This window comes from Pteropus medius, unplaced genomic scaffold (genome assembly GCF_902729225.1).
Source record: "Pteropus medius unplaced genomic scaffold, Ma_sr-lr_union100, whole genome shotgun sequence".
NCBI classification, from domain to species: domain Eukaryota; kingdom Metazoa; phylum Chordata; class Mammalia; order Chiroptera; family Pteropodidae; genus Pteropus; species Pteropus medius.
The window spans coordinates 122,163-144,907 of NW_024353905.1; the positions used below are offsets into that span (position 1 = coordinate 122,163).

The window sequence follows — 22,745 nt, forward strand, 5'->3', positions numbered from 1 at the left end:
CCCCCAGCTTTATTGAGATATTTTAAGTTTAAGGTGTAAAACATGTTGATTTGATACTTATATATTGCAAAATAATTACCACCATTGAACCTCTGACCTGTTAAATAAGTAAAAAGACTGACCCACTGCTCCAAGAAGGGTTAAAATATGACAGAGACCGCTTGTTGTCCTAATAACTCTTTCTCACCTTCTTTCACAATAACATAACCTCCGATTTGTAGCTGGTACATGACCATCCAGAACAAAAATCAGTTTTCCTTGCAGCTAATGTGACCATGCGACTAAAGTTGTGACTTACAGGAGATGGATGGAAATAATGTGTGTTCTTAAAAGTAAGGAGACTTGTCCAACCTATCCTTCCCTCATTTCCCTCTTCTACTGGCTGGAATGTAGATGTGATGAGAAGCCATCTCTAAGGAGTTGCCCTCAAACACATGGCCCAGAAGGCTCGCCATCACATTGTATATCTAACCACTATTATTTTGGGTTGCTATTAGTCTCCTCAAACTGATAGCCCAATCAGGACAGAACAGAATGAGAAAGGGGCAGGGGTAGATTGCAGATGATCACCACCACCACAAAGGGCATCACTAAATCATTCCTACCCCTTGTCTGTTTCTTGGGCACTCACCGGCACGCCATGGGACATGAGGGTGTTGGGGTTCATGAGGGTGACAAGCTGGTGCAGGAGGTCAGGCTGGCTATCAAAGAGCTCAGGTGTCAGCTTCTTCATCACCTCCTCCAAATGTTCTGCTGCAAGTGAGGGCACCCCATACCAAGTCTTCGGCTCACCCCTGTCCAAGTGGAAAGGGGACACATAGAATGGTCACACCTGTGGTCCTGAGAGAGTTCACCCTGGCTCCCCAAGGCCCCACTCACCAGTGGAGGTAGTTAATAGAGTAACTCCAGTGATCCTCAATATGCCAGCAAAAGGCTGAGAAGACCATGCCCACATAGAGCCAGGGCACCTTCATGCCAGAGATGTCCGCATTGATGTGGCACAATACAGACTGCTCCAACACTGGCATCACATTGAGGTTCCATCCACTGGTGGCATACTCCTGTCAGGTCAAGTATTTATAGAAAGGGGATGAAGGTTATGCTAAAGAACTGAGATCTTTAGCCCAAAAAACCTTACTTAACTTTGAGGTAGCAGACCTTTTTGAAACAGCTAAGAAATATTATAGGTATTCTTTCCACAAAATATATACACACAAAATTTCAATTAAATTCAACTTTGGGGAGGTTGATAGATATACTCAGCGACCAAAATACCTGCAAGTAAAAAGTCCTTGTTCTGGACCAAAATGCACCCTTCCCTTGAGGCAGACCTGGGCCCTCATTTTTTCCTGCACATATCAGCCCAGTCCCTGAACTTCTCATGAATGAGCCAGGCACGCTGCCAGGCATTTCATACATATTCTCATTTACTACTTCTAACAAATTTGTAAGGTAGACACTATCCCCATTCTGCAAACAAGGAAAAAGCCAGTCTCATGGTTGGAGATGACATGCCAGTACTAGGCTGTGTTCATTATATACGTATCATCTTATCTAAAGCTCACAGCAACCACAAAAGGCAGGCATAAAAATCTGTATCTTACAGAGCCACTGAGTCTTTTAGACACTAAATGACTTGCCTAAGCTCACACAGCTGACATATAATCATGAATCATCCACTTACCTCCTCCTCAGGGGTTAGGTGCCGCTTACTGTCACTGACGGGGAAACCGCTGCCAAATTCTTTGGAATGGATGTCAGCCCCATACTCAACAGTCACATCTTCCTCAATGCTGTTTACCAGCCGCCAAAACTCCTTCTCCACGAGTTCCGTGGGTACCATCTGGGGAACAGGAGTAGTGAATGACTGTGGCCCATCATATCCTGGCCCCATTAACCCAGGAGAGCTAAGATTATCAGGCACCAACACCTATGACCCTAGCCCTGACACTACCCCAGACCTCCATCACCTACGTGCACGGGCATGTTGAAGTAATCAGCTTTAAAGGAGTCGGCCATCTCGCCAAAGCTCTGCAGAGTGTATTCCCGGGTAGCCTGCTCAAAGCCAAAGGCTTCAGGGGGGCGTTTACACTCCTGAAACCCAAAGGAGAACATGTCACCAAGGCAGAGGCAAAGAGGCAGAGAAGCCTCAAAAGCGGAGCTGGAATATGGGTAGGAGTAGGGAAGGAGAATAGCCCTAGATCTGCATTCAAGGCCCCTGAGGCAGGCTTCATTTAATAGCTCCACCTTTTTCTCCTAAAACTTCAGATTAGTCTTTTCATTCCCATGTATGCTACCATACTTTTGGTCTTCTCTTTAAGACTTTACTATCTAAACTATGGGCTCTGACTTAAATTGCTATCCTATGCTCTTCTGCCACCATTTTTTCTCCCAAGCTAAAATGTGAGTTTCTACAGGGTGCTTAGGGAAGCTGGAACTACAGGTTTGGGAAAATGGCAGTGAATATTATAGTAGCTTGGTGGATGGCAAAGGCACTAGCTTCTACAGTGCCATATGCTACACTGTTCCTGTTCTTGAAATTGTCTCAGAGGACTGGATGTGGGTCAACCTCACTTTGTAGCTACATCCATGGCTTTAGCTGAGAACTGTACATACCCCAGAGTCAGACACACACTCTGCTCATGTCTGAAAAATAAATGTCAATCTGGTCCACTGGATCCACAATCACTTAGAAAGCCAAGTAGAGCTGATCGTCTTCGTTGTCTATGATACCACTGGTATCTAAACTCCTCCCCAAAGGAATCTCCACCATTACCAAAGCCATTCGTGATGCATTGCCCTGGTCTCTTTCCTCATGTCTGTGTGTATGTGTGTGTACGTGTGTGTGAGCATGCATTCTTGGTCTCTGTAACCACAGTTGAAATCCTAAGATAAGGCAAGAGTGACTATCAACATCTGTTCTCCAGGAACCTAGAGGGAAATATAGATGAGCACCCAGAATTTGGATGAAGGTAGGAAGCTTATGGAACGAACCCGGCAGACTTCGCAGGCCTCTTAGCTCTCACTGCTGTTTCAGCTGCTCTCCTTACTGCCTCTCTTGCACTAGGTACATCCTCTCCATATACCCTTGTTCCTTGTTCCCTCCATCCCCCAGCCTAGAACACTTGCCCACCTCTTCTAGCAAAGTCTACATAACTGCAAACCAATTTAATTATCATAACAGAAGGAAAACAACGAAATAAATATTATACCCACATGATGGACCCCTACGAGAAAAACAAATCATACCCATGAGTATATTTAATAATTTAGAAAAATGATTACAACAAATGAAAACATACATTAAGATCCCAAATCTGTTAGACAGTTCTATATGTACAAAAATAAAAAGATGAGAAGAAAATATGCCAGACAACTAATAATGGTTGTCTCTAGGTGGAGAGATGATAGGTAATTTGTCTATTTTCCAAACTTTTTGGAAAACAAACAAACAAACAAACAAAAAAACCCAAATAGAAAACTTGGAAATCAAAAGAACAATTACTTTTTCATAGTCCTGTCCTCCAAATCTCAATCCTGACACCTACTCTTAGTCACTTTCTTCTCCTCAGAACTTCTACACCTCCGCGTTTCTAACATACAATTTAGCATTTGATTATATGTTATCACGTACAACCTGTCTAATCAGGACTCTCACCTCCCCAGGTGGTCTGGGATCTCCCGGAGTATACAAGCAAAGGCTGAGTCTCCTCCTCCTCTTTTTCCCAAAGCACTGCTCAGCCTATCCCCGGCCCAGGAACCCAAAACATCAGACTGGCTAGACTAGGAGGCTGCTCTCAATAAGGCCAGAATGAAGGAAGATAAGATACCCTATGAGGTAGACATGGACTGGGGCTGAGAAGGCCTTACCGCCATGACACACTTTGGGCATCGCCAGACACCCTTAGGAATCTCAGGGAGAGGAGGCAGCAGGCAAAAGATGTGGTAGTTGTCATCACAGCCATCACAAAGCAGAAGTTTGTCGTCCTCATCCCCGCGAGAACACATCCGGCATACATATGACTCGATCTGCCAGGGGAGGAAGGCAATAGTTCACCCACCAAAGCCCCGTCTAGTTTTCATTAAGCAGACTCCTCCAGAAAGGAACCAGGTCCACAGAGCTCTCCATGAGACACCTATAGTGCTTGCTGGCCGGATCATTCACAGCCCTGTACAGGCTAGTCATACTAGGTCTGGAGTTTAAATGCATGCACGTACTATCTCCCCAAATAAACTGGTAGAGCTGTGAGAGCAGAGTCTTTATCATTCAATCTTGAATCCCCTATTTTTATTCATTCGATAAACACTTACTGAACACTTATGTGTTCAACAGTATGCTAGACTCTGCGGTACAGTGATGATATGGCATTTGCCTTCTAAAGGCATATAGTACTCCAAACACGTGTTTATAAAAATTAAAGGGCAGTGCGGAAACTGCCAATAGCGGCCCATAAAGGGTACTATGAGAGCCTAGAGAAGGAAGCACTCAGATCTGCTAGAGATAAGGAGAGACAGCCTTGGGGAAGGACTTCACTGAAAAGATTAACACTTGAAACTGAAATCTGAAAGTAAACTGCAATGGGGCAGAGCACAGGGGGAAATTCTTCTACGCAGAAAAAAACAGCATGTGCAAAGGATGACAAAAGAAAGAGCATGGCACATCTCAGGGGAAAAAACAAACATACCTACAAGTAGTTCAGTGTGGCTATAGCAGAGGAGTGAGGTGGGCAGTGCTGGGGAATGAGGCTAGAGGTCAGCAGGGACTGGATCATGCATGGTAATGAGGAGCTTAGCCTTTATCCTGAAGCAATGGAGAGGGAGTCTCCTTCTCTGGACCCTTCCAGCACTTCATGTTGACAGTACTTGATCACCCTTTCTTGTTCTTTGTTCCATGTGACTTGGCCTTGTTTCCCCAATTAAGTGAGCTACCTGAGGGCAGGGCCCACCAGGCCCACTTTTCTGCTTAATGCAACCTGGTCCAGTGCCATGCTGGGGAAATGCTCCTTGAAGGGATGAGAAGCAGAGCAATAGGAAGTCAGGGCTGGGTCCTTACAAACTGGGCATTGCTGTGGTTCCTCCGCAGCCTCATGGTCATCTTGGTGCAGGGCTCTGGGCTGTGACTCAGCTCCTCCTTGCTCTCCAGGAAGGTCCTGGGTGAGGCTGACTCCACCTTCACATCCCCACCTGAATCCTCCTTCACCACCACGGTGGGGGGACACTCAGGCCCTTCCTTATCTGGGAGAGAGCAGAACAGCTCTAAAGTATAGGTCTAGAACAGTCAGGGCCCCAACTCCTTTCCCCAGGTGAGACCATCCTTAATACTGCCCCAGCCTATCAGGACTCACCTTTCTTCCGCAGAGTCTTATCCTTGGCCATGAGGCCCAGGCCCATCATTTTGGGGCCTGCCCCATAGATCTGTAGCTTCTTCAGCTCCGGATTCTTTTCAATGTCTTCTTCTGTGGGTTCGGGCTAGAAGAAAAGGGAAATGAATCAAGAATGCTACCTGAGGCAGACTGCTCCATCCTAAAAGAACAGGTTAGACTATATATCACCTGAACTTATGCCAGGGGCTGAGGCATGGGCAGGCCAGGGCAAGAATTCAGAGCTGCTTTTTAGAGACTGGAGGTAAATGAGCTCCCTCCTCAGCTCTCTCTTGGAAATGAATTAAGACAGGATCCCAATTTTCCCAACTGTAAAATCGTGAACATTAACTCCTATGTTAGAGTTACAAGGGGTTTGGGGAACAACATAAAGAAATCTAACAGGATCTGGCACTACTACTAACTGGCAGTGACTACTATGATGTGCTAAATTACATGCTTTAGTAAGCCCAGAGACAGTATCTAGAAGAATGCCTGGCACATAAACTTCTGCCTGAAGCTAGGTTATAGGTATAAGGAGAAAGAACAGTTCTACCCCTATGAGCAGAGTGAGTCAGGAAAAAAGGACAAACATAAAAAAGATACTGTATAACAGGTCAAGACCCAGCTCAGAAGCTCAGCTGAGAGTGGAGTAAAGAGGAGTGAATTCGGAGAGGCATACTACTGTTCAGAACTAGAGAAATGAGAAAAGGGAGTGTGGAACAGGGAAAAGAGCCTTGGCCAGAAGGCGAAAGAGGACTCTCTCCACCCCTAAAGCCCTAAGTCAAAAGAAGGACTCACATCAGGCTGCAGTCTCTTGGCCCGCCGACCATAGCTGTTGAACTTGGAAGGCTGCACAGATTGTCGAAGAGGGATGCTGTGGGGTTTGTATTCCTTGTCCTTTTCTTCATTATCAAATGGACGTGTGTTGCACTGCTGGGAACAAGTGAGGGCTAAGGGTCAGGGCTTAGGACCTCAACCCCCAACAAAGGGCAAAGACTTCCCTCTACCTTTACCAGGTGGAACCAAAACTGTGGTTGCACCTCCCTGACCCACACCAACAAGCTCTGCTCAACTGATCTTTACCACTGACACCAGCACACACTTTGGGAATTCTTTTCATGCCTTTGCTTATGCCATTTCTCCTTCCAACCACCTCCCTACAACAATCTCCCCAACTAAATCAGACTCCATCTCCTCCAAGACCTCTCCAGTCCAAAAGATTTCTCCCTCCTCTGAATTTCTCTATCAGTTAAAACCTTGTCACATAACAGAGAGTAGGCTGACCCTACAGGTAACTCCAGAATCTCTGACCCTGGGTAGTGTGGGAAGAGAATGAGCACCACTAGAAAAGGGTGGAGTCTAGCTCCCAGGTCTCTAGTTTCATTAAGAGCAAGTGTTGAAGCCTCCTTTTACACCGGCCTGGCATCCTTACCACCAGGTTGGCTCCAGACTGGTACATCTCATAGGGGTAAACGATGCGTTCATAGTGGGAACGTAGCAGGGAGCCAATGTTTTTGCCTGGTGGGTAGTTGAGGCGCTGGGCCACCCGGGCCCACCGACGGTCCTTGCAGATGGCTTCATAGCCACCTTCCTCCACCACGATCTGCAAGGACAAGCAGGAAGGGATGTGGATGCGCTGTGTGTATGTACCTGATGGAGGAGGCCTGCAGGAAGGGCAGTAAGGACAACTAGCCCATCACTGCACTGGGGGCTACCCCCTCCTCCTACCACCACCACGTAGACTCAAACTGTAGCCAAGAGATGCCCAGAAGTACTGATGACAGCTTGTGTGCTACCAGGCTGTAGTGCACACTGCAGCCTAGAGATCCAATATCCAAACCAAGGGAGCCCCCAAAGTAACAAAGGTATTAAGGTCTGGGGTAGGGAGGGGTTTGAGAAAAACCTGTTCTTACTTTGCTGAGGCTGTAGAGGTCTAAGATCCGCCGTTCGACATTGGGAATCTTTAAGGAGGAGCCCTGGATTTCCCAGAATTTGGCAATCTGGTCCAAATAGTTCAGTTTCACTCGTGTCTGGGCCTGAAAAAGAAATGGTTCAAAGAGGCTGACCCTTCTACCTGACCTCTGTCTTCTGGCCTAATCATAGGGGAAGGGATAGGGTACAGAGCAGCCCACTACCCAGGGCCTCTCCCAATGAACTGGATCTCAAACTCTAGAAAGTGCTTAGCCCACTTCTCTCTCATCTCTGCCACCTTCTAGTAGATAAGCCCAAGGTCCCAAAATGGAGAGGGTCGGGTCACAATAGCCAAAGCTTTACATACACTCTTTCTCAATCTCCCTGACAGGGCTGGATGAGTGGCATCTCTTTTATAGAAAACCTCTGTTTCCTCAGTCACGCAGCAGGTCCCAAGAGATTTGAATGTCAGTATAATGAATATGAGACTATACTCATACAATGTGAATGTGTTGTGTGTATGTACATGAATATACATATATTGCTACATCAGCATTCATATTATAACATAAATGTATCAAAATAATATGCTATATAACTTACACAATATTATAGGTCAAATTTATTCAATTGAAAAAAGGTAACTGAATGTCAAATAACATGTTTCAGCTTTTCCTCTGCTAATTTGCTATATAGCCTAAAACAAATCAGTTTTGCTCTCTGGACCTGTTTTCTGATTATGAAAGGGAAATAAAACAACTGCCCAGTCCACTTACCCCAGAAAGATGGACTTATGAGAGGAACAATGAAGGCCTTCTGGAAACCCCAGAATTTTATTTAAGCTCTAGGCATGTTTCAGAGAATGAAGGCTCCAAAAGAGCATATTCATCTCTTCTTGTGCACCACAAAACTTTGTTCCATGGCAGCCGAAGGCCTAAAGAACTAAGAGATGGTGTACCAAAGCAGCACTAGCACCTGGCCGGTCCAGGACCTGATGCGGGCCAAGGATCCTATGAATAAAGCATGTACCATGCTTCCCTAAAAATCTCAGTGACCCAAGAAGAGATCCACAAGGCCCCAAGTCTATAATCACCTCACCCTGGTGAGAGAGCCTGATTCTAGGGAGAACTAAATAAGTCGCTACCATTCACTACCTTGCTCTGATCCTATTAGGGGGAATGGGTACAGGTCTTTCTATTTCATAGATGAAGAAAACTAAGGTCTATTTGTAGAAAGAAACAACCTATGGCTCCTTAGCTATGAGAACCCCTAAGGGGCCAGGAATTCTACTCCATCTCAACAAGTTAGTATTCCAAACTTGACCTCATCCTTGCTCCCCCCTCATTAGGCAGTACATCTTTCTAGAAAACCTGTCCCATACTAGGCAACACCTTGCTCTAGCTGTACCCCAAAAGATCTGGTCAGATCTATTTCTCTAGGATCTTGTACCCCTTACAAGAGATGATTTTTGCTCTGATCTCAACAGCACCTAGACTGACCCTAGGACAGTGATTCTCAATGAGGGGCAATTCTGCCCCCCCAAGGGACATGCAGCAATGCCTAGAGATATTTCTGGTTACCATAACTACAAAAGGGTACTACTGGCATTAAATTCGGTAGAAGCCAGAGATGCCGATGAACATCCTGCAATACACAGGACAGCCCTTCGTGACAAAAAATTATCTGGGCCAACATGTCAACAGTGCCAAGGTTGAGGCACTGTGGTCTAGAACAGGTGTCCCCAACCCCGAGGCCATAGACTGGTACTAGTCTACGGCCTGTCAGGAACTGGGCCTCATAGCAGGAGGTGAGCGGTGAGTGAGTGAGCAAAGCTTCATCTACTTTTGTAGCCACTCCCTAGCGCTAGCATCACGGCCTCAGCTCCACCTCATATCATCAGGCATTAAAACCAGTCCCTGGTGCCAAAAAGGTCAGGGACCGCTGGTCTAGAAGACAAATAAGCGTTTTTAGGTCATGGGTACTTGGCTGTGCCTAACATTCCCCCCACCCCCCAGAATACCTAGTAAGGCTTGTGGATACATAATAATGAGGGAGAGGAATGGTAGCATACGTCTAACTTACATCTTCCATGGGGAATTCCAGGATCTTACCTGGAACTGGCTTCAGAGCACCCATTCTCATTACCCCTGGACATTCTCAAGCCCTTAGTGGAAAACCTCACCGACCTATGCAAAGGGCCTGGACTTCCTATACAGAACAAAAGGGAGAAGGAAAAGTCTACCTGCCTGACCCTCTGCCCAAGTATGTAACCATTCCAGCCTCCACACAGACCTACCCATTCACCTCACCAAGCACCATGGAAAGAATGCAGGAAGCACAGGGCTGTGGATGAATTGGATAATGAGGCCACACTCACCTGGCCAAGCAAGAAAGGGCCTCAAGCCAGCCCCACACTTCTCTTTCGTTGAGCCAGGTAGGGTAGGTTAGTTGATAGGGGAGCTTTAGAAGTAGCAAACCTTTGTGGGAAAGGGACAGCTCCAGCCTTTGGGCTACCACATCAGAAATGCTAAATGCCCCCGCTCTTGGTTATATTCAGAGCCCTAAAGCTTCCTCCATGCAACTTCACAGAAGGCAGAATAAAGGCCTAGTCATTAGTGTATCTTAGCCAGAGAAGGTATGAGGGAAGAGGGGTCAGAGTTCAGGTAACCATTCTCCCAACCCCACCACCAGCTGTTAATCTTCTCACCTCTAGTTCATTCAGCCTCTGGATTCGGGGAGTAAATCTGAAGTTGTCCACTTCTACAGCAAAGGGTGGCTGCCAGTCCTGAGGGGTACAGAGGGGAAAGGGACTTGGGTTATTCCAGCAGAGTGCAAGGCCAGAGAACACCAAAAGCAGTTCAGCATCCCATTCCCACCTTCCCAAATCTCTAGCCTCCCCCAGACCTTTCAACCTGGCAAATACCCAACCCACTGTACCACACACAGAACTCACAACAGGGCCTTAGCAGCCCCTCAAATACATACCCAGTGCCGCATGCGCAAGCCCTGGGAAACTCCTCCCAAGTACCCCTCAACAGTAAAGTGCTAGGACTTCAGGAAATAGAGAGATGAGCCCCAAAACAGATGACCCCCAAACTTTCTCTACACTCACATTAACCCTTCATCCCCTAGGCATGTACTGTAGGACACACAGTCTGGAAGTACTCGAAAGCACACAGAAGACCTGGGTTCATGTTCTAGCTCCACTACTTACAAGCTATATGGGATTTTACTTTCCTGAACCTGTTTTCTCATCTGTAAGGTGGGAATATGAATGCTTGCCTTGGCTTCCTCACAAGACCAATATGGAAAACTGAACTGGTTTTCAAATGAAAATATTATTCAAAGGGTGCCATCATTAAGACTTGACATCTAAAGATGACTCCACCACCCAATACACATGCAGGGTAGCTCAGCTCTGATTATGGCAGGATTTAAAAATCTGGGCCTTTAATGTCTGTTATCTCAGTTTAAAGGACCTGAGATAGACAATGCAGGAAAGAGCAAGGAATAGGAAGAAGAATCTGCATCATTCACATAGTCTATAAGGCTCCTGTGGGCCCTCTCTCAAACACCTGCCCAGTATAGGAAGAGGGAGGGGAGGAAGCTCTGCTGGTGGGGGTGGAAGGGTGTAAGCGCTGGGATGCTCAACTATGGTGGCAAAGAAAGGGAGGTTTGAGGGAAGACTCTGCCCTGCCAAGCTGGATTTTGTTGTGTCCTGCCCAAAGGATGGCTATGGAGCGCCTCCTCCCCAATGCCCTCCTCCACAAAACCTCTCCTCTCATGCAGTTCTCTCGTCCCCAGAGCCCTGGCTCCTGCTGGGGTGGTGAAAAAAATCCACAATAACCTAGACTAATGCCCTCATTTTACAAATGGGGAAAGTGAGGCCCAAAGAAGAAATGTGATTTCTCTAACATTGCATGCTGTTAGTGGTAGAGCCAAGATTAGAACTCATGTCTTCTGACTGCCAGTCCAAGGTTCTTTGCACTACACCAGGCTACCAATGTTCATACGTGCATGAGAGGGGCAGCAGAGGGGAGGACAGTAAAAAAAGAAAAATACAATAGGCCTAAAATTTGCATGCACATTTTTAGAAAAGGGCCAGAGAACTCAAACTTGCAACCACACATACTTCCCCCACCCTCCAAAGAGAGAGCAAACACCTGGGGCTCGGTGAAGCGGGAGCAAAAAAATAAAAAAGACTAAAATGTTACAGCTCAAGCCCAGACAAGCTTCTCATGCCCTCCTGCCTCCTATTAGTAGGGCATTTCCCTCAGTGCAGGTAACCTAGGTAGAAAGGTGCTCAAATCCCAAATTCCAGGCACCCCTCTTTCCTGCTGAATTAAGTTCTAGATAAGAACAACTGCAACATTAAGCAACCTGACAGGAAATGGCAGAACCAGAATCCTAGAGCAGAAGGAGCTGTGGGTATAACAGATAGCTGGGGAAGGTCCAGCAAACCTTCTTGCCCAGCTCTACCTGGAACCTGTGCGCTCCCTCATGCTGCCTAAAAGTCCCACATTCCTGTATGCTGAACGCTCAGTACATCAGTACTATCAGGATGGTGCTAAAAAGGTTGGCTACCTGATGGAGGAAGAAGGTCCTTGCAAGCTCCCCTGGGTCTACTCCAGGGTACCAACACTCTCTTCTCACCCATCGTTACCCAAGAATAGCAGTCGCCTGTCTAGCAATTCAGAACCCAAATTGCCCTTCCTCAGGCAAACTTCCATTTTCAAGCACCCACCTATACAGAGGTTCCCACCCTGGAACCAAGCACTACTTGGGTGAGTGCTTCAAATTCCAGCCAGGAGGCCTGGCTACCTAAAGGCAGCCAAGGAGCAGCCCTACAGGAGGAAGAAAAAAACAAAAAACAAAAAAACAAAAAAACAGAACCACACCAGACAGCCAGGTCTCCTGAATTAAAGAGAAGCACACTGTTGAGGTAGAGAAGAGAAGCATAACAAAGGACGGCCCCCTGCATGTCATACACACTAGGGAGATGTCACTTTTCCCCTTCCTGGTCTCCCAAGGAAAGGTAACAACATCTGTACAAGGCCAGCCTGCCCAGATAAATCCAAGTAGAAAAACAGAAATTCAGGCCTCAACCACCTCCTTTTGTCAGATATTGTCTCCTCGAGGCTGCCCAGACTCCGGCTTCTCCTTTCTGCTAGCCTTCCTGACCTCTCACTACCCACTACCACTCCCTTACCATGGACAGGGATACCTCAGAGATCTGTGGCCAGGCTCCAACAAGGAAGAAATTAGCTTACCCAACACCACCCAGAGGATCCATTTGAAACCAGCCTAGATCTGTGGCAGAGCACCAGAAAGCACCAAGTTGAATAAGAAGGCCTGCGGTGCCCTCCTCAGGTGGCAGTGAGGTTTCTCATTCCGTTTCGGCCAGAGACACCAACTCAAAAACACCCTGTTCCAGGCAAACTCAATTCCTGCCCTTGTAATCCCAGGTGGTGACTAAATACACATATCATTTCTTCTCCATGCCAGCCTATCCTAGCCCTTGGGGGCCTTCTCCTGGCCTGAAGCCAGGCCTAGGAGTAAAGATATGCCCTTTGTCACTGACCTCTGGGAATCAAGTGTTCCAAAGGAGGCAGACTTCCATAGCTCCATTCTGTTTCTGGGAATCCAAGAATACCCTATCCTCTTGGACCTCCTACATCCTGGGACAGAGCAGAGTAGAAATCCTCTGAGGAGGACTCATACCCCACCAAGGTGACTGGTCTAAGCCTCCATAGAAGTCAAGTCTGGGGAGGGGTGATGTGCAGGAAAGGCCCAGATACTGACTTCAACTAGGAAAAGAAGGGGACAATTCCCTGAACCCCTCTCAGGGGAGCCAAATAGAGCAGTCGCTGTGAGAATGATTTCCTGACTGATGTACCAGGCCAGGATATTATCATAGATGGATTGGCCAGACAGGGTGTGAGTAAATATGAGTCAATTCACATAGGAGCAAAGCAATGACCACATCAAACACCTTCGCAGTCACAGTAATTACCACTTATCTAGTGCCTACTACACATAGACGCTACCTAATTTAATCCAATTTTTGAAATAACCATTCCTGGGACTCATTTCAGAAGCTCGGAGAGACTATGCTACTTGTCCAAGGTCACACAGCTGGGAAGCTGCGGAGCGGCATTTTAAACTCAGGTCTGTCTACTTTCAGGGCTGTGATCTTTCCACTAAAGGACGCCATCTGACTTAAGTGATGACAGTGGATGGGAAAATGGTCTTATTTAGAGCAGCCTTGACATGGGTGGTCCGGGGGAACTAAGAGCGTGCGGGTGCCTCTCTGTGAGCTCTCCCCGACTCACTAGGTATCCGGGTCTGGACCCTTACCAGGAGTGATTCTGAAATGCGAGGTGGAAGTCAGGGTGGATCTCTGAGCCCAGGTCACTTGGGGGGTCTCACAGCACGAGGACCCCTGGCCCAGCACCCTTTCTCTGACCCCGCGCCGCAGCCACGACGGTCCCAGCCACCCCATTTCACCACATCTCGAGGTGCCCTCCGCCCCAGACTCCCCCGCCGTCTACCCTAGTTCCTAATCCCCGGCCTCGCCGCCGGCAACCGCCGGCGACCACCGGCCCCGGGCCTTACCGCGGGTGGGCGGATCTTGCAAATGCCCGACTTCTCGGCGATGGGCCTGATTTTCGCGATGTAGCCAAGAGGGTCTCGGAACTCGGCCCAGCTAGGTTCGAACACCGGGCATTCCGGCGGCGGGAGAAAGTCGTCAGACCCCGGCTCCATGGTGGGCCCTAGGACTGGAGGGCTCGGACCGCCCTTAAGGACTCATGGCGGACGCCACTGTATGAAACCGAGGCACTGCTCGGCGACTAGGCCCTAAGCGGGGCGACCGCCGCCCGCCGAGGGCCAGGGGGGCGTGTTGGCTGTCGCGCTCTGAGAGGCACAGGCTGACGCTGACGCTGCCGCCTCTTCGTCCTGCTCTGTTCCTTCCGAACTCTGACGCTGCCCCCCAGCACCCGCAGCCTTCACCACCACAGTTACCTCCCAACTGCCGCGGCCTTCATCGCTGCCGCCGCCATCTTGGTTTGTCAGCGTCCCCCACTCCCCTCACCACAACAAACCGGATCCCTCCGCGGAGTGTTCCTCCGAGCCTCGTATATCTTGTGTGAGGCCGAGCCCTAAGAAGCCTTCATCTCGTGAGGACAGAGCAGAATCAGCAGGCGTGGGTTCCCTAATTAGAAGCGGGAACTCAAAAGTAGCTCCTAGACTGAGAGCAAGTAGTCCGCCTCAGTGGCGGAGGAGCAAAACTGTAATTAAAATGCCGGATCCTTTTTCCGGATGGACCAGCGGTGCACGTTTAAAGGCCAGTGGTGCGCATGCGCGTTTTGGAGACAGACCGGAAGAGGAGCAGGCGTTGGTGGGCGGTAGGACGAAACTGGCACCTCCCCCCACCCCTCCACCCCCCGCCCGATGACCTCAACCCTGGCGGGAGCCCCGCCCCAACATTCTCTCCTCCCGGGTCTTTCCGGTGTGGTGACAAAAGGCGGCTTCTGGTGCCTGATATCTAGCGACCCCTTCTGCTAGCAGGCAGGTTGGGGGTGACGTAAGGAGCTTACAACTCTAGGCGCTGACACTTCTGGGGTTTTGAAAGAAGGAAGGCAGGAAGCTGCTCACTCCACGGAGATTATGGATTTTTAGAATCCTGGGTCCCAAGGAAGGAAGAAAATATTTATTTCCTCCAAGGTTACGCTAGAGGACTCTCAGAGATGGGGCTATCATTCTTATCCCCCCAAAGTCATTGTCAGTCAGCATTTTAATGAACACTTTAAACTTTTCTGTGTGCACTTTTATTGTGTGCATACTTGTGGCATATAGTCCTACAAAATAAGCCTACATATATATTTTAACTATTGAATGTTTAGCAACAGCAGATTTATCACCTATCAGTGCCTATCGTATGACTTTGCCCATTTGTGAGTCTACAGTGTACTTATCAAATATCTGTGTATGTGGATTGTATTTATTGTGTATAGCCCTGTCATGTGCATTTGAGTACCTACTATGGGTACATCTACTCCTATTGTGTACATGTTTGTTGAGCAGTTTCCGAATAGGTTTATCGCAACTACTTGGATTCTCAAACCAGTACTTTGCCCATACATCAGGCATCTAATACATTGGAGGATCATCTATATTATTCAACAGTTGTGGGCCTATAGCATACAGTTTGAACACCTGCTGTGCACATATGAGAGTACTTGTGTACATGCTGATTAAGTGCTTATTTTGTGTTTCCCCATCAGACTGAATTCCTTAAGGCACGGACCATGTGGCCTTATACATCCTTAACACTTGGCATGGTAAGCAGTAAATTAATGTTGAGTAAACAGTAGAAAAAGGAAAGTATATTTTTGAGCAGCCTTAGTATATATTGACTGAAAATAATATACACTCTTTGCAAACATTTTCTGTGTATATTAAACATCTGCTACATGCTCAAATTTGTTTGAAGTGGGTAGAGAGTGTCATTCCTTTGTTAATTGTTCCTAATCACAGTCAGGTACATCATCCTGCCTGCTTTAGGACTGAGCTAAGGACAGCCTATCTGCAGGTACAGGGCACACTGGTAGGAGCTTACACCCTGGGGTCAGACAGGCCTGACTTCTAGTCCTGCCAGCTCTTCCATTTTCTAATTATGTGACCTTGGGCAAGTCCCAACTTCTGAAACAAATGAAGAATGATAATACCTACTTTGCAAGGCTGCTGTACAGTACTTGCCACATAGAAGGCCCTCAGTATGTGTTAACTTATTTTTATTCTTGAGAGTCAGCAACCAATATGTCAGATGTCATTAAGAATCTCTTTTATACCAGGCTTTGTGCCTAGTGATTTCATATTTTCATCACCCGAATTCTTATATTACCTTCAATTTTTGGAATCTTTATCCCTACTTGGCTTGTGAAAAAAATTTGTCTCAAGTAATACAAATAGTAAGTGACATCTCCTGTCTAGTTTTCTAGGTGTCAGGGGAAACCTCAGCACCTCTCTACCAGAAACACAGGTAAATGACCCAACTGAACTGTCTGAATGAGAAATAAAGCTAGGCAGGGTGATGCTAATAACAGTAAAATCCCTAGCTTCTCACATGTGTAAGCACTGAACAGTCCACATAGTTCTTTCATACCAATTATTTCCCTTAATCTTTGCAATGGTTTTGGGAAAGATGTAGGTCAATTTACCCATTCTGTAGATGAGGAACCATGTTCCAGAAACATTGAAAAACTTGCCCACTGTTACACAGGAAGTGCTGATTCTTGGTCAAGTGTTCTTCCTCTCTTTGCTTTCACTGGGAATAGAACTAGGCAGGAGAAGGGAGAGGAGAATGAAGAAGGTGGGAGAATATGCCAAATCTTAGGCTGAAGGAAGTTTGGCCTTTCCATCTGGAGGCAGCTCAGTGAAGGACAAAGAGCATGAATCAGGAGTCGAAAGACCAGGTTTGGGGGGGGCGGGGCTCAGCTCAGCCTAGGCTTCCCATAGCCTTCTCTGAGGTCCTTAACCCAGACATTCCCCAACCGTCCTGGAAGTGCAAATGGAAATTGCAGAGTCTTTGAAGCCAGTCAGATCCCATTCATTCATTCAGAAATATTTATTAAATTCCTACTATGTACCAGGTATTTTTCTGGGCCCTGGGAATGTAATGGTGACCAAGACAGACATGGTCCCTTGAAGCTGACATTCACCCACTGAGATCTGCCAAGTACCTCATCCCCCTGAGCCTTGACTTTCTCATTTATCCAATGAGCTGCTATAATCCCTTCTTCACGGGGTAGTTAAGAAGATCGGAGATAATGATGACTTCCATTCATTAAGGGCCAGGTGCTATTAAATAGGTATTGTTATATGTGTTTTACAGATGAGGAGACTGAAGCTCTGAGAAGTATAAACTTACCCGTCACATGGATAGTAAGTGGCAGAGCCAGAATTCAACCCAAGGTCTGTCTGACTGCCATACGATTCTGCCTGTAAAAGTCTCAGATGGTGCCCCCCGCCCCCACCACCACCACACACACATAGTAAAGTGCTCAAGAAAAGAGTTCCTTTTCCAAGTTTGGATCTTGCTGAGGACAAACTTGAGTCTGGGCACTGCAGGGTTAAGAATTGGGAAGCATCAGGGAGCTCACCCTGGACCAGGGGCTAGGTTGGCCTCAGGCACCCACCTGGAATAGAGGGTCTGGCTTGGAGCTGGTGCAGAGCAGTGATTGGAAGGCTCGGCTGGGCTCTTGACCACACTCACCCCATCCATGTTTTCTGTATGAACTGGATAAGTGTGACTTTGTGCCTCACTTTTTTGAATTGTAAAATAGGGTCCCTTCCAGTTCTGAAGTAGATATAAGCAGTGAATTCTGACTCCTAAAGAGCCCTGGAATCCATTTCCTCCTCCTATGTCATTTTCTAATCTTCTACTCCCTGTGGGAGCCATTTACTATCTCCAGCCTGGATTATTAAAAGAGCCTCCTCAAGGTACCAAAGTATCTGTGTGAGCTCATGGAGATTATATATATGTGTATATATATATATGTATGTATATGTATATAGAGAGAAATTTAGATATATATTATGTGCTTAATACATACATATAACAATAAAAAGATATTCAAAATAATAATTCCAAATGATTTATGATAGTAGTGGATTATAACTCATTGAATAAAATAAAAATCCATAACTCCACACTGATATAAATAAATAAAATGAGGGAAAGGGAAAGGAAAAGCTTTTCATTAAATGAGTTAGAAAATCATCAGTAAATGTTCAAAATTTTTCAAATAAAAAAAGCAAACTCTTAAAGCAGCTGTAACACCTAGTGCCTAAATCTTGGTTCCTAAGTGTCATTCTCAACCAGAAAGAACCATTTTCAGAATCAGCCATTTTCTTGGAAAAAATGGCTGATTCCAGGGCTAGAGCAGAGAAAGTACAAGATGTGCCTGGAGCATCTGTGGTGCCAGAAAACAAAGAAGTGCTCAAAGAAAGATGGAGACCTGCCAGAAGGACACAGGAGCCAGCTTAGAGGGCCTCTGGATGGCCAAATCTGCAGCATTTGGAATGTCAAAATAAAGAATGATATGAATGTGTTATAGCCCATTGAATAAAATAAACAACCATGAGTCCACGAGGATATAAATAAATAAATGTGGGAGAAGAAAAAGCTCTCCCTTACACTGGAAAGCCAGCTAATTCATGTCGAAAGAATGATGACATTTGAAAATCACCATTTAGCTACCTGGAGAATCATCAGTGATGCTAAAACTGGTGGGTGGAAATTTGAGGAGTAACAGGATATTTACATTATTTCAGTGTATCTCTCCAAAAGATACTCATTAATTACAAAGGGAAAAATAGTAACTTTACAGTGGAGACACTATGTAGCCCAATGTATCACCTGATCTTACTTTACCTCCTACTGAGGCCTGAGTGAGCAAACCTACTGGCAACAGAGGAATGAGGATACATGGACTGCCCACCTCCATGCTGTCACTCCCAGGCTGCCCTCTCCAGTTCCTTTTTCATTATTCCACAAACACATTGCAGACTTGCACGCCTGAGGCCTTTTCATATGCTGCTCCCTCTGATAAATGCCCTTCTTTACCAGGCCAATTCCTACTCACCTTTCAAGACTCGGTGAAAGGGGAAGTTCCAGAAACCCTTCCCTGACCCACCCCACCCCACTCCAAGCTGGGTTTTCTCCTTCTTTGGGCCCCCATGCATGCCGTGTGTTTTCTCCCGGGCCTGTACTTATTATATTGTACTGACATATTCCCACCAGGCTGTCCATTACTGAAGGTCTTGTCCTGCACTATCCAATATGATAGCCACTACCACATGTGGCTATTTAAATTTAAATGTAAAAATTCGGTTCCTCAGTATCACTAGCCACGTTTCGAGTAGCCACATGTGGATAGCGGTTGCTGTATTGGACAGCGTAGTTACAGGACATTTTCACCATCACAGAAAGACCTATTGGACAGCACTGGTCTAGGACGAAGATAAGAATTCTGTGAGATTCCAGGACCTTTGTCCTTTGTTATGTGTTGTCCTTCCCCATCCTCATCCCTAAAGAGACTGGAAGTAGAATCTTCGATATGAAAACAACCAATGGGCTTCTTATTTTTAGGTCCTCGGAAAAATGGAGAGGTGAGGAGCTAAACTACCCCCCTAAAGTCTGGTTGGTGAGAGGGGGAAGGTGGGGCAGGGACAGCCCAGTGCTGGGACTGCAATGATGAAGAGTAGAACACTGGAAAGAGCTAAAGGAAGCATGAGAAGGTCCCAGAGGGGCCCATAAGCTTGGCACACAGGTGCATCAATCAATAAATCAACCGAAGATAACTTACTCTAAGATTTAGCTTAGAAAGAACTATTCATTCAAATCAGCCAAATTTTAGTGTCATCTGTGCTCTACCAAGCACTGTGCTGGGCAATGCTCTGAACAGAGATGATTCAAACCAGTGTCACTCTTGAGCCACGTATAGCCTGGTGGGGAAGGTAGAAAATGACATAAGGGCACATTCTGTGAGGGATGAGTCTTTTAACCCCATCTCACAAAAGTGAGAAAATCTTCACCAGGGATGTTGGGGAACAGCACGTCTGGCAGAGGGGAAGGCACAGGTAAAATACAGTTGATGCTTGAAACAATGTGGATATCTGCATATAAATGGACCTGTGCAGTTCAAACCCATGTCGTTCAAGGGTCAACTGTACTGAGTTTGGAAATTACACATCGGCCTTTTCAGGGAACAGTGAGTGGATGGCCAAAGTGTGGGCAAGGAATGAGAGTTAAGACTACAGAGATCGGCTGGGGCCACACGGTGCATAACATCTAATGTCAAGACAAGGAGTTTGCACTTGTTTCTGTAGGTGGTTGAAAACAACTTACTGTGTGTCTGGCAGAAGGTAGACATTTCACATGCAGCTATTAACAATTTCCCTGCAAGATTATTATCCCTGTTTTACAGAGGAAAAGACCAAGCTCTTAGGGGCTAGGTAACCTGCCAAAGGCAACACAGTCAAGTCTGTGACTGAGCCAGGATTTAAGTGCTGAAACACAGCTTTGGGAAGACAAAACCAGCATCGAACTGAAGGTGGGAGAAGGGGGAGTGACCAAAGGCAGTACAGCTTGGTCCACCAGGGAAGAAACAAACAAAAAAATTGCTGACTGGACTTGATTCCTGACCCTCTAGCTCTAAGCTCTTCAAACCCCTAGGTCTGGTCCTCGAGGAGGCATCAAATGCTTAGATGACTCCAACTGCTGCTTTTGCTTAAATGTACATATGAGGAAGAAAACAAAGGCATCGGTCTAAGATGCTAAAGAGTGGGGCCATCCAAATCATGCCCTCTTAGAGGCCATTCCAGACTCTAAGGCAGCGCCAAAAATATTTACCGACTGCTGCTTCTGGGGACCCTGCTGACCTTAAACAAGAGCCATTGCTCTGTCCCATTCCTCCATGGCTCTGCCGAGACCCAGGACATAATCAACAGTGCTGGAGTTTCACAGAAAGGCAGTTTGGGGTACTGGAAAGGGGCCTGGCCTAAAAGTCAGGAACCCCCATCCTGAATTGCTGTGTGGCCTTGGGAAAGATCCTTTCCCTCTCTGGGCCTATCTCTTCCTCGGTAAACTAAAGGGAGTCCAGCTATTTGTTATCTAACATCCTAAGTATATATACGGAGCTCTTATAATGTATCTAGCCCCTGGCTTCCTGGCCCAGGTGACCAACCCCCTCAAGGACAGAAAGGTGGCCAGCTATGGGGAGGGGAGAGGCCTCCAGGGCAAAGCCAGGCCAGTCACAGGAAGGGTGAGAATAGGCATCACCAAAGCAGAAGGCAGTATCCAACCAATGAACGGAAGAGAAGGAAACTAACTTGCTGAGCCCCTACTCCATGCTGGCTGCTTGACATTTGTTACCTCCATGTGTCACCCCAAGTTTCAAACTGAGGAAACTGAGACTCAGAGAGGGTGTCTCCCAAGTGTACACGCCTAGCAAGGAAAACCCCCAGGATTTGAACTGGATCAACTCCATAGCCCAGAGCTTCGCTACTCTGTCACTTGGACTGTTATAATAAAATGAGACAGGAAAATCTTCCTCGTCTCCACCTCCCACCCAACAGAAGCATCTCACCCACCCCGTTACTGCAGCTTCTCCCATTAGTGTCTCACCTCCCAGGGCTAAGGCCTCTCTCTCCAAAGGCTCCACTGTGGGGGAGGGGGCATAAGGAGGAGGCAGAGGCAGGAGGTGAGCACAAGGTCTTTTATGAGGCATCAAATATACATTCTTATATACAAGGAGGAAAAAAGACAATGCCTGAACCCCAGCTCTTCTCCATATATCCCCTCCCACTGCCACCCTCCCCCACTCCCAGGCCCCACGGTCCCTGACCCTTCATACAGCCAGAGTCTATCTGTCTGTACTGTAGCCCATGGTGGAGAGGGGAGAAGAAGGCGGGAGCTGAGAAAAGAGTTGGATATGTGGGGCAAGAGGAGCTGGGGCTTGTAAAAAATATATTTATAATAAATAAACAGGGCTGTAAAGGGGGCTGGAGAGACAGTGGAGATTTCGATGGACAGAAGGACTCAGGCATCCTGGCTCCTAGCCCCTGCTCTGATGGCTTCAATCTCTGACTCGGGAAGTTCATCTTGGGCTAATGGTGGCCCTCTGGGAGCCTCTCTCTTCAGGACTAATGCTGGGTGCCCTGCCCCAGCGAAGTGTGTGTGGTTGATATCTGTAAAGTGCATTGTCTTCAGTTGTAGGTGGAGTAGGTATAAGGGAATGGGGGGGCATGCAATATGGGTGAGGGAGGGCAGTGCCCTTCTCATCCCAGACCTGAGCCCCCCACCCCCACCCCAAACCCATCTGGACTTTGATCAGGATAAGAACGTTGCAAGGAGAGGCAAGGTCCTGAAGCTGAAGAGGTCTGGGCTGGGGCACAGACTGGCTCTGGAGAGGAAGCACTGCCCCATCTGGGGGCCAGCATAAGTGGGGGCCTACTAACCAAGTGTACTGACAGTTCATGTCCTCTGGCAGATGGAGAGACGCATGGAAGTGTGTGGCCAGGCCCTGAGGTCGGAGAGAGGGCCAAGCCTGCTGAGGTTTGGCCACAACTCTGTGGAGCTTCCTCCTGGCCCCATGAGGCCAGAGGTGCACTGGGGGAGCCTTCACCCTCACCCCTCCTGACACCTGCCCCTCCCTACCAGCCAGATGACAGGGAGCTCCCACTGGCCCAGAGGTCTGAGGCCACCCAGCGAGACCTCCAGTGGGGAAAAGGAGGGAGGAGAAAGAGAGGAGAAAGAGGGCAAGGATCTCCGATCACCATTCCCCAGAGCTAGAGAGCCCTGTGTCCAGGTGGCAAGGGTCCTCGAATCTGGAAGGAAACCCCGTGGCAACTGTTGGGGGTCAGAGGAGGACTCCCAAGGCAAGGAGGAAGTGGGCGGGGGGGAGG

At 47.4% G+C, this 22,745-nt stretch overlaps 1 protein-coding gene across 11 annotated transcripts in view; it reads right to left on the reverse strand.

The window, feature by feature from the left end:
• The window catches only part of KDM5C (lysine demethylase 5C), a 32,164-nt gene extending 17,567 nt beyond the window's left edge, over positions 1-14,597 (reverse strand). For 2 of the 11 annotated variants that reach the window (XM_039851465.1, XM_039851459.1), the window contains exons 1-12: positions 13,890-14,346; positions 9,982-10,059; positions 7,277-7,399; positions 6,796-6,966; positions 6,162-6,296; positions 5,346-5,469; positions 5,054-5,235; positions 3,871-4,029; positions 1,975-2,094; positions 1,685-1,843; positions 880-1,061; positions 632-794 (exon numbers count right to left, since the gene is read on the reverse strand). In XM_039851465.1, coding sequence (XP_039707399.1) covers positions 632-794; positions 880-1,061; positions 1,685-1,843; positions 1,975-2,094; positions 3,871-4,029; positions 5,054-5,235; positions 5,346-5,469; positions 6,162-6,296; positions 6,796-6,966; positions 7,277-7,399; positions 9,982-10,059; positions 13,890-14,039 — 1,746 coding nt within the window. In that variant the 5' untranslated portion in view covers positions 14,040-14,346. Of the gene's footprint in view, positions 1-631; positions 795-879; positions 1,062-1,684; positions 1,844-1,974; positions 2,095-3,870; positions 4,030-5,053; positions 5,236-5,345; positions 5,470-6,161; positions 6,297-6,795; positions 6,967-7,276; positions 7,400-9,981; positions 10,060-12,855; positions 12,979-13,889 lie in introns of those variants that run through there. The other 9 variants (XM_039851461.1, XM_039851458.1, XM_039851468.1 and 6 more) reach the window with 7 other exon arrangements.
• Positions 14,598-22,745: the final 8,148 nt, after the last annotated feature.